This window comes from Chiloscyllium plagiosum, chromosome 13, assembly GCF_004010195.1.
Source record: "Chiloscyllium plagiosum isolate BGI_BamShark_2017 chromosome 13, ASM401019v2, whole genome shotgun sequence".
NCBI lineage: Eukaryota > Metazoa > Chordata > Chondrichthyes > Orectolobiformes > Hemiscylliidae > Chiloscyllium > Chiloscyllium plagiosum.
In genome coordinates this window covers 11,592,449-11,604,530 of record NC_057722.1, presented here as the reverse complement: position 1 = coordinate 11,604,530, position 12,082 = coordinate 11,592,449, and the positions used below count along the sequence as shown (strand labels likewise).

Sequence of the window (12,082 nt, the reverse complement as noted above, 5' to 3'; positions counted from 1 at the left end):
ATGAACTGTCTTTTTGTTAATTTAAGAAAACCTGGTTAAATTGGCTCCTTTTGAACCTAAAATTCACTTGGGTCAGGGAGAAAGTGATTCTGAATTGAAAGGATCCTTATTAAATGAACATTGTTGTGACTAACTAGGGAAGTGGGTGAATAAGCAAGGGGAGCCAGTTCTCACCTTCCTCATGCAGGAACTTAATGATTTGGGGTATTCCATGCAGTACCGTAACAAATTAGATCCCCTTTCTTGGGTGCTGATCATATCACTGGACACATGCCAAATGTTTTTAATAAATACTATTTAAGAAAATTCTGAGGTTTGGCAATGAGCTTTTCTGAGGAGCAGAAGAATCTCTACTAAAACAAGTGCTGCCCTGACACCAGCCCAGAACACCCACTGGTAAGCAGTTCAAGGTGACTCCTGATCTGACTACTGTATACCCTCTCATGGCTCTTTTTGAGGGAGACTTTACAATTTTACTTACTGTCTTACCAAAATAGTGTTGCTGAGTTTGACTGCAAACATAGGTTTAGGTTCTGCCAAAGTGGTCATTTGTCACTGTCTGAAAACCTTAAACTTTTTCAACACCTTCTAGGTTAGTCTTATGGGCAGAGGGTAGCAACATTTGGGCTTGGCCTTAATACACTGCCCATGGTTTCTGTACTGAGCCAGTGTTCCAGATCCTGAAGACATCCATTCTTGTCAGACACCCCTTGAGCCCACGCAGCACCTGAAAGCTCTCACCTTGTCAATTTCATTGGCACCCAGCTGCAAGGTTACGGAACAGGGGAGATAGTCCGGGAACTGTCAAAGGAGAAATAGAAAGCATGAACACTTTTGGGTTGAGACCTCATTTTGATGCAACACAAACCTAAGAAAAATAAGCTGCAATACACCAACTGCTCATTATCCTTAGTGGATAGGGGCACAGATTTTCCGTGGATAACAAAGAAAAAGGGGATATCACTCCAATTTAACTCTCCCATGGATTATAAATGATCACATGATCGCACTGGACAAGTCTGGTGCTTACTTTACAATTCAGGGTGTATCTCAATATCTTACATTGCCTAGGGTAGCCCCATTATTAATCCTATATCTCCTGTTGATTGTAACTGACAATGAAATGGGTGATTCAAATACAAAAGTCTCTCTGTAAAGAAACATTTCCACTACTATCGTCTTACACATGTATGCTTGCTGTCGATATAGCCCTGCTTCAAGTGAGTGGTATGCTGTAATCACACTAGCTAATTTTCCTTCAGTGCATAGCGGCAATTCTTTAAATGTGGAAAGATTTATATAACAAGATTTTGCAGGGTGAAGAAGGCCATTCAGCACACTGTGTCTGTGCCATAGCAGAGTACAACAGTAAACCATAGTCCAGGGATTGGAGGTCACGTGTAGCACAGGCTGTGTAAAGTCTTTAATTCCTGAAGGAATTACTGAATCAAACAGATTTATATCACACTGCGGTTGTGTCATAGTTACCATTGCAGATGGTAACAATTTATTCCAGAGATTTTGTTCACTTGAATATAAGTTCCCCAGTTGTCATGATTTCAACTTGTAGTGAAAGTAGTGGAAGCGGGTTATTTAGCCCATTGAGTCCACACCAACCCTCCATACAGCATCCTACATAGACCCACCCCCTACTCTATCCCTGTAACCCTGCATTTCCTATGGCTAATCTACCTAACCTGCACATCTTCGGACTGAATCGTCTCTAACCGTACATCAAGCCACTGGATTGCCAGTCCAGTAACAAAATAATTCTCTCACCATATCGCCAGTTTATTGGCAGGCAGGAGTTGCATATGGCTCCAGCAACAGCTCCATTCATTTTCACAAAATCACAACTTTGAATGACAATAGGAGCCATTGAAGATTGTGTAATTGAAAAGTAGTGATATCAGATTATTACAAGCTTCACAAATAATCAGATAGCTTGCTAGCTCCTCCCCGGTTACAAGTACAGCAGTGGTTCAATGTAAGTACCTGAAAGTAGAATGGATAAGCTTTATCTCCAAACTTCCTTTCCAAACGCTCCTGCAACTTGGTTTGGGCTTTAGCTTTTTCTCCTGATGGAGGTGGATAGACTTGCACAGTGGACTCATATAAATCTCTTCTGAACTTTAACCCACAAACATCTATATCCTCACGCCCATAGCGGAATGCACAGAGTAGTCTGCAAAACACTGAATAGTCCAGAAATGACACAGAGATCATAAAGTTATTTTAAGAACTTGGGAATTACAAAGTAACATAAATAGGTCAACTGAATGGGCAAAGTTGGCAAATGGAGCATAATGTTGGAAAAAGTGAAATGATTCATTTTGACTTGATGGATAAAAATGAAGCATATTATCTAAAGGGTGAGAGATTGCAGAGCCTTAAGGTGCAGAGTGATCTGAGTGCCCTAGTACATGAATCACAAAAGATAAGTATGCAAGTGCAACAAGTAAGCTGGAAATCCAATACACCATTGTTATTTTATTGTAGGGAGAATGAAATATACAGGGCATTGTAGAGACTACATCTGGAGTACTGTGTAAAATATTAAGTTTCCTATTGAAGGAAGAATGTAAATGAATTGGAAGCAGTTCAGAGAGCTTTTATATATGAATGAATTAGGTGGACTGTCTGAGAGGACAGATACAAGTTAGCTGGAGCTTAGAAGTGTAGGAGGGATTTGATTGAGAAAAAGATCTAGGCATCTTGATAAGTTGAATATAGAAAGGGTATTTTATCTACTGGGAAAATCTAGAACTAGGAATCACTGTTTCACATTAAGTGGTTACCCATTTAAGACAGAGATGAGGAGAAACTTTTTCTCACAGAGAGTTTTGAATCTTTTGCACTCTCTTCCTCAATTGTGGTAGGAACAGGCTCTGAATATTTTTAAGGCAGAAAATATCAGTTTTCTTTAATAAGCAAGTGGAACTAAAGGGTATTGGGAGTAGGCAGGAATGAGGAATAATCAGATCAGTCACAATCTTATTGAGTGGCAGAACAGCCAAAGGGCCAGATATCCTACACTGCTCCTAATTCATACGTTTGTATGAAATAATTGTCACTAAATGTCAGCAGTGAATAATGTTCCATATAGTTCTGCAACTTGTTTTACATGACATTTCATTAATCCTCCTCTATGGAAGGATTTCTCACAGGAGACATGTATTCAGCTCAATTAGTTACTATTTGTTATTTGGCTCATGGCAGACAGATCAAGGTTTCAGACCTACTGCTTCCTCTTCTTCATTTCAGCACTCCCATTAATTCTTTCTGCTTGAGGATCAACATCTTGTACATCTTTCGAAAATTCCTGGCATAGATCTAGCAAGGTAAAGCTGGACATCAGTGAGGCACTATAGGCCATCAGCAGCAGAATTGTAGTGCACTGCATCCCCCTCTGTCTACCATTACCATTATGATGGGAGATCAAGCCTTCTTCAATAGGGAGCTCAGGTAGGCATGCTACAAGCAGCATCAGGAAAACCTAAAAATGAGGTGTCAACCTAGAGAATATGTCACACAGGACTACTTGTGTGCAAAGCAGCACAGCAGCACATAGTAGACAGAGCTAAGCGATCCTACAGTGATTAAAGAGCTGCAGTCCTGCCTCATTCAATTGTGAATGGTGATGGACAATTGAAAACTCACCGTCAGATGAGACTCCAAAAAAACCCCATCCTCAATGATGGGGGAGCACAGAACATCATGCAAAACATAAGGCTGAAGTATTTTCACCCACCTTCAGCTAGAAGTGCCGAGTGAATGCTCCATCTCGGCCTCCTCTAAAGGTCCCTACCATTATGGAATTGTTATGATTCTGCCAATTTGAGTCACTTCAAGTGATATCAAGAAACAGTTGGAAGCACTGTACATTGCAAAAACTATGGGACCTGACAACTTTCAAGCAATAGTACTGAAGACTTGTGACCCTGGTACAGCTATAACTGGCATATACCCAACCATGTCGTAAATTGCCCAAACCAACCTGGCCGATTACAGCCCTATCAGTCTACTCTCGATCCTAAGTAAAGTGATGGAAATGATCATTAACAGTGTTATTCAGCAGTACTTACTCAACAATAACTTGCTCACTGATGCCCAGTTTGTGTTTTGACAGGATCATTCAGCTCCTGACCTCATTACAGTATGTGTCCACATATAACAAAGTATGGCATCAAGAAGCCCCAGCAAATGGGTCAATGAGAATCAACAGGAAACCTCTTCACCCGTTGGAGTTATTCCTAGCATAAAGGAAGATGGTTGTGGTTGTTGAAGGCCAATTTCTCAGCCCCAGAACATTACTACGGACAGTCCTCACGGGAGTGTCCTAAGTTCAAACATTTTCACCTTCCCTCCATCAAAAGATCAAAGTGGGGATGTTTGCACAATGTCCAGCACCATTTGTCACTCCTCAAATACTGAAGCAGCCTTTGTCCATATATAGGAACAGCTGGACAATATCCAGGGTTGGGCGGTTAAGTAGCAAATAACATTCATGCCCACAGGCAGTGCCATCTCCAACAGAGACAGCTAACCCTAACCATTGCCTTTGATAGCCTTTGGCATTACCATCACTAAATCCTCACTATCTACCATCTGGGGGCCATTACTGGACAGAAATTGAACTCAGCTGACTATTTAAATACAGTGGCTACAAGAGCAGGTTAGAGGTTAGAAATTCTACAGTGACCAGCTCACTCCCTGTCTCCACAACATCTTTACACCATCTACAAGGCACAAGTCAGGAGTGTGATTGAATACTCCCTATTAGTCTCGAAAGGGTTAGCTCCTATAATGCTCCAGACGCTTGACACCATTAGAACAAAGCAGTCTTTTGATCAGTACCCCAACCAACACTTTAAACAGTCATTCTCCTCACCACTGCTGCTCAGAAGCAGCAGTATGTAACATCTATAAGATGCATTTTTTAAAATTCACCAGCGCACTTTAGGTAGCAATTTTAATTCCATGACCACTGCCAGGAAGAAGATACATGAGGTCATCACAACCTGTAAGTTCCCCTCCAAGCTATACACCATCCTGACTTGGAACTATATCAGCATTCCTTCATTATCGTTGGCTCAGAATCCTAGAACTTCCTTCCTAGTAGTTAACCCTACACCCCAAAGTCTACATTGGTTGAAGAAGGCAGCTCGCAGCCATCTTCTCAGGGCAATTAGAGATGGGCAGTAAATGTTGGCCCCTGCCAGAAATACCCACATCCTGTAAAGGAGTAATAAAAAAGAGTCATGATAGTATGGTTATCCCTTCATCCACTCCTACTGGGGATGTGTTCAGTGAAGGCTTTAGCAGATGTGGCTTGAATGTGCAGCTTTTGGAAATGGAAATGGTCAGTTATCTGGTTGCAGCTATGGATGGAACGAGATTTGCCTCAGATAAAAGCTTAAAAAAACTGTCAGCCAAACAGTTGAGCTGGTGGATTGGAATGCAGGACACCTGCCTTCAGTTGATCAGAACTACGCTGGCCCAAGCCTGAAGATTCCCAAGGGGTCTAAACTTAACCAGCTCTGTGATCGGGCCTAGCCGGTGCACACCTAATTGAAGAGACCCAAAGGATCAGTACAACCTGGCCAAGGCTTCATGTACACACCTAGAGTGGGCCAGTCATTCACTGTGACAGATAGTTCATCTGATGAGAAATGGAAATTTGCAGACAATTACAGGTTGTTCTAGTATAATGTGCGTTTTGTCAATGTGAATTAGCTATAATGTGATTGACAAATTGTGGATGCCGCTTGGATAACGCAAACTTTCTAATGAACGGGTATAGCGATCATCTACAGTCTGGTTTTCCAGAGCGTGACTTTCTATAGCTCGAAGTTTCAGAGGAACACAACTGTTGCATTATAGCAGAATGACCACCACACAAGCAGTGGTCCCCAGTGAAACACAGGAGAAGCTTAGAATAAACTATATAGAACAGTGTATGATTGCAAATATGATTAGGAAGTGTCATGGTCCTCCTAATTCCACTGAATGACTTTTTAAAAATTGATGTATTACAAGTTGCTGAAATGTCCATCCATTCTGCTTTCTGCAATGTCTTCTTTAATAGGCTCTGAGTTCATATTTTCCAGGAGTCTTAAACTTGTTCAAAATATCCATCCTGGTTTGTAAAAAATAGACCTCAGGAATTTATCAGTGTTAAGAATAATTGTGAGAGTAGGGTGCAGAATGTTCCATAGAAAAATTGGCATGGTTGGTACTTGTTTTGAAACCTTGAAATGACCGCACAATGTAGCCACTAGTGTCTGTCCCAACACTTCAATGGTGTTAAACAAAAAGAGAAATTGCTAGAGAAATTCAACAGAACATCTGTGGGTAAAAAACCGTTAACATTTCATGTCCAGTGACCCTTCTTCAGAGTTTCTCCAGTTTTTGTTTCAGATCTTCAACATCTGTAGTTCTTCGTTTTATTCAATTCAATGTTGTCCATTTTCACTCGCACATGCAGGAGATATGGTCTTTAAATGCACATGCATGGGTCATTATGTGTACATCTGAGCAGGTTACAAAAGGCTATCAATGTGTTATTGGAAGTCAAATGAAATGAGCTAGAGTTCTTCAGCAATTTATTTTAAACACAGCTTGATCATGTTTAATCGACCAATAAAAGTACAGGGTTTGAGGATTTAGTGAATGTCAGATTACAGTGTGTGTGAAGTTCAGTGCGTGTGAGTGTCAGTGTGTGTGTGAGTGTCAGTGTGTGTGTGAGCATTCTGTATACATAAGGACCAATTTGTACAGGTTTCAGTGAATGTAATAAGGGTTTAGAAAATAGAACATAGAACAATATAGCGCAGAACAGGCTCTTCGGCCCTCGACGTTGCACCGACCTGTGAACTATTCTCAGCTCGTCCCCCTACACTATCCCAAAATCATCCATGTGCTTATCTAAGGATTGTTTAAATCTCCCTAATGTGGCTGAGTTGACTACATTAGCAGGTAGGGCATTCCACGCCCTTACTACTCTCTGAGTAAAGTTTGGTTTTGGTGTCAGGACTCTGAGCGTTTGTGAAGTTTTGTGTCTGAGAGGTTCTGTGTTTATGAAGCATAATCTGTACTTGAAAGTGCAAGGTGTTTTATTTTTGATCAAAAATATTATGTTAACCCTCAAGTAATAAACATCCGTTGATCTTATTTCTCAGGACACAAAACCTTTACAGAAAAGCAAGAGTCTGAGCAAATGGTCAAGACAATCATTTTTTTTTCAACATTACAGTGGGATTTCTCACCTTTTCTATCCTTAATGTAACCAGTGTCCAATACAAGCACACCATCTGCAAATAAATCAGATAAGATCAGTTACTGCAACCAGACTTGATCATGCTGTTTGGTTCTTCCAAAAACAGCTTTCCCATGAACCAGCTCAGGACACTATGATTCATCCAGTTCAGTACAAGATAACCTATCAGAGATACTCTGTAGATCATTCTGCATCAGCCCTGGGGCTTCTCTTTAGCTCTATGATTCTGGGTAGAATCAGCACCAACCTTCCCATTAACCAATCTTGAAATGTTATGTGTTATGGTACTAACTGCCAATACTGCCAACAAACTGTCCTGGTTGTTGTGTGGTATCGGAGGTACACTATTATTGGAGTTGGATTACATGAGATGGATTTTTTTGGGGGTGGATTAAATAAGAGAAGTTTTGTATTTTAGGGAGTGTGATGTCCACGCAGTGTTGCTTCTGGCAGCAATGTAAAGACTTCATTGATTTGCTGAGGCACAGGCAGTTACCTAAGTAGCCTGTTCAGGTTTCCTTGATCAAATCAATGAAGAACCCAGTATGGGTGGCAGAGGTCACAGTTGGTGGCATACACCCATCAGGAATTAACAAAGTTCACGGAGTATTGGTAAAAGTAAGGCTAAATAAACAGGTTTCTCCCCTGATTAATTTTATAGATTTCTTATTTGGAAGATGTGGAAAATATAGCAATAAAGATCTGTAATGTGCGTTGATTACATTGGGGATAGGTTTCTTTGGAGTTGAATTGCATTGGGATTGGATTCTAAAGGAACCATATGATATTGGTTGCAATATGTAGATCTATTGTGTTAGAATTATGGTATTTTGATATTTTTAGGTTGGGTTTTATTGGGAGGGAAGTCTTGTGGCACAATGGGTAGTATCACAGCTCAGAGCCAGGAGCTCCAGGTTTGAGCTCAGAGAAGGTACATTCATAACATCCATTAGAAAGACAGAGGTTGAAGGGGGCCTAATTGAGGTTTATAAAATCATGAGAGATTATAGATAGGGTGGATAATAAGAAGCCTTTTCCCAGCGTAGGGGACTCAATTACTAAGGGTCATGAGTCCAAGGTGAGCGGAGAAAAGTTTAAGGGAAGTATGTGTGGAAGGTTCTTCGTGCAGAGGGGGGTGGGTGCCTGGAATGCGGTGTCAGCGAAGGTGATAGAGGCGGGAGTGATAGCGTCATTTAAGATGTATTGAGACAGATTCATGAATGGGCAGGGAGCAGAGGGATATAGATCCTTGGAAAATAGGTAATGGGTTTAGATAGAGGATCTGGATCAGCACAGGTTTGGAGGGCCAAAGGGCTTGTTTCTGTACTGTAATTTTCTTTGCTCTTTGTTCTTTGTATGACCAAAATCCTCCTGATACCCCCATAGCAAGTAATAAGAGTAGGGGATTATTCAGGTCAGCCATGCTTGATTTGGACTGGTTGCTTCAAGCTATAGCTTCTGGCAATAGGCTAGCAGACTGTTCCAGGAAAATCTAGCTGTGGAGAGAGTTACTGGGGATATATTTGTGCGCCTCATGTGTGACTAGGCTTGGGAAGACTCTCAGGCTATATTAAAGAGTCTGCAAGGGGTTATATTGTATTAAGGAAGAATGTACTGTATTAAGGAAGAATAATATTGTGGGGGATTATGTTGAGGAACGGTAATAATGCGAAATATATTGAATTATATTGTATTTGGAATTTACTGTTGTTGTACATTGTTTTTATAAAGTTGCATTGCTGAACTGTCAATAGCAGCAGCTTTTTCCTGAGCTTTGTTCAGAAGGTGTACTGCACAACAGTTTTGTTTTCTCAGCGTCCATTTAGGAAAGTCTGTTATTTTAGTGGAAACATCAGGTTGATTTTTTTAGCAGATGTAAATGCTCTGTTTGTAACATTCAGCTCATAATCATTCACAATGCAAATCTCATGGCTCAGCAGCACTTCGTGGCTCTGCCCCCAAACTTTTGTTTCACTGTAGAATCTCCATAATAAAACTGATGAAGTTGACAGCAATGTTGATTTGACTGACGCTCCAGATACCCTGTTTGTACTCTGAACAGTCCATGGTTTTCTGCATTTTGCTGTCCACTCTATGTTGATCCTATCAGCTTTTCCTCTCATGGCTATAGTGACATTTCTAAATATCGCTACATACAGTGTTTTCTTTAATGATCAAGATGGAAGAAGTTGGCGTAAGTTCTTTCTAATGCCAGCTAACAAACACGAAACTGGAAAACTACGATGCATGCCTGTCAATTTTATGTGAATAAATTATCTGTTAACATTAAGGAACATAGTCATTATGGGATAGTGCATACTTGCTACCTAAAAGCACCCGGTCAATTTTTTTTACAGTGGCACAAAGAATTGTGATTTTAATGGATACAAAGTGTAGAATCTCTTGGTATTGCAAAACAAGTTTTCTTTCAGAACATATACTTACCAACAGGATCAGTGTGGGTGACATGATCCACAAAATCTCTCTTGCCCAAGTAGACAGCAATCTGTGAAAGTAGTGATAAAACAGTGTTAGGTCAATCTGAGACTGAGACGGTCATTACAAATTACATCCTCTGCCTATCACAACAATAACCTCTGCTTCCATGTAACATAACTTTGCTTTAGTTGGTTATTCATGACTTAAGGTTAAAACAGGCTTCATTTGAGAATAATGTCCTTGCAATTTATAAAAAGGGAAAGAAAGAACAGCGAAAGGAAGAGAGAAAGAGAAAACAATTAAACAATGTTTACACGGGGGATCTAAGATGGCGGTGATCTGAGAAGATCACACTGCAGAGCTTCGCCTTGCAGCAGGAGCAGGACGGTCCTTTAACCCGCCCAACCCAGGTCATCAGGATTTTTTGGGGCATTGGAAAGATTGTGGAGCCCCAAGAAACATTTAAAAATTGACTTATCTGTATTTTAAGCTGTCCAGAAATGCCTAAAAAGGGAGGAGGAGCATCTGAGGCTGGGCCTGCAGCTCAGCCTGCAGCAGCCTCGGAGCCGATTACTCTCCAGGACCTGGTGAACCAGCTCTCGAAATCTCGTGAGATGTTGGGGAAATAGATTGAAGAGAAGCTGGCTCCAGTCTCTTTCATGCTGCAGAAGCACGAGCAGCAGCTGGGAGACCTGGAGAAGAGGACGGATGAGGTGGAGCACAGGGTCACAGTGGTGGAAGCTGATGCCAGTTCATTCAAGGAAGAGATCCAAGCCCTGAAGACGCAGGTTCATAATTTGCGTGACCAAGTGGATGATCTTGAAAACAGGGGCAGGAGAAAAAACATTCGGATCATCGGTCTGCCTGAGGGTAAGGAAGATGAGTGGCTAACGGAATTTGTTGAAGATTGTTTTCCGAAATTCCTTGACTTGGAGACTGGCATGAGAGGATTGAAGATAAAGGGGGCTCACCAGGTCGCAGCATGGAGGTCAGGTCTGGGTCAACGCCTTCGTCCTTTCCTGGTGCGGTTCCATCATTACCGGGATAAGGAGAGAGTCATAGAGGCTTCCAGACTCCAGGGGAAGGATCCAAAGGCCCTAATTTACGAGGGGTCTAAGATCATGTTTTTTCAGGACTTTTCAGCGGCGGTGATCAAGAAACGAAAATCATATGATGGTGTCAAGAGAAGACTGAAGGAGCTTGGGATTCAGTACTCCCTGAGATATCCGGCAGTGCTTCAGATCACCTTAGATGGATCCATGCATCTCTTTGACACATCGGAGAAGGCAAGAGACTTTATGGACAAACTAACCTAATTTTTTTCTGACCCCTGCGGTAACTCTGAATCTGGTGGCATCCTGTACGATTGGTAATATTGCCATCTCGGATCATGCTCCAGTGTACCTCATGGTTAAAATTAAGGATGTTACAGTGGATTCAAAGTACTGGCGAATGGACCCCTTTATTCTCATGGACAGTAAGTTTGTGGAGTATTTCTCAAGGGAATTTCAGGCATTCCTAGACATCAACATAGGCTCGGTTGATAGCTCATCTGTTCTCTTGGAAACTGCCAAAGCTTATGCCAAGGGGTTAGTTATTTCATATTTCACCAGTGGGAAGCGGCAGAAGGGTGAGCAGCAACATCTCCTTGAAGCACGATGTTGTGCCGAACATTTGTCCTAGCTTAAGCACCCATCCATGTACCTATCCAATTGCCGCTTAAAGGTCACCAAAGATTCTGACTCTGCCACTCCCACAGGCAGCGCATTCCATGCCCCCACCACTCTCTAGGTAAAGAACCCACCCCGATAAACTGAGAGAGGATAGAAAGGGGAGCGACTGACTGAGCGGGAGATGAAGAGATGTTAGATGAGGGTGAAGTTAGATAGATCAGAAGACCGCATTAGAGTTGATCAGTATGCACAGACAGAAGTTAGAAGTTTTATTTAGAATTTCCTCTGGACTGCAAGCCTTTTGTCTAGGCGCCATATCCTGTGAGCACAATGATGATACTGGCTGTCATCCCAGATCATTTATTTTCAATACTGCCACAGAGTTGTTTATTGACAGCTAAACAGAACCCATTAGGCCAATAGATTGGTTTCATGGAGAAAGCTGAATTTCCAAGCGCAGCAGGAAATGATAACTACCCACGATATTGTGTGAGAAGCTGGGCCAGAGAATCTCAGTGAGAGGGATCACTGACAGAGGGGAAATCATCATCTCAGCTGTGGGTCAAATAATGATTGATAAAGTTTACACACCACTTCCCTAGTTTTGTAATCCACATTTCAATTTATATAGCTCAGTTTCAGGAGTGCATTTTAAGAACCTTATCTCTTTATACTTTGCATATATTGGTAT

General features: G+C 41.5%; 1 protein-coding gene across 1 annotated transcript in view; it reads right to left on the bottom strand.

The window, feature by feature from the left end:
* LOC122555759 (S-arrestin-like) overlaps positions 1–12,082 on the bottom strand; it is a 39,531-nt gene that overhangs the window by 16,194 nt on the left and 11,255 nt on the right. Inside the window, exons 3-6 of the mRNA XM_043701867.1 lie at positions 9,725–9,785; positions 7,269–7,313; positions 1,996–2,195; positions 742–801 (exon numbers count right to left, since the gene is read on the bottom strand). Of these exons, the coding sequence (XP_043557802.1) occupies positions 742–801; positions 1,996–2,195; positions 7,269–7,313; positions 9,725–9,785 (366 nt within the window). The remainder of the gene's footprint in view (positions 1–741; positions 802–1,995; positions 2,196–7,268; positions 7,314–9,724; positions 9,786–12,082) is intronic.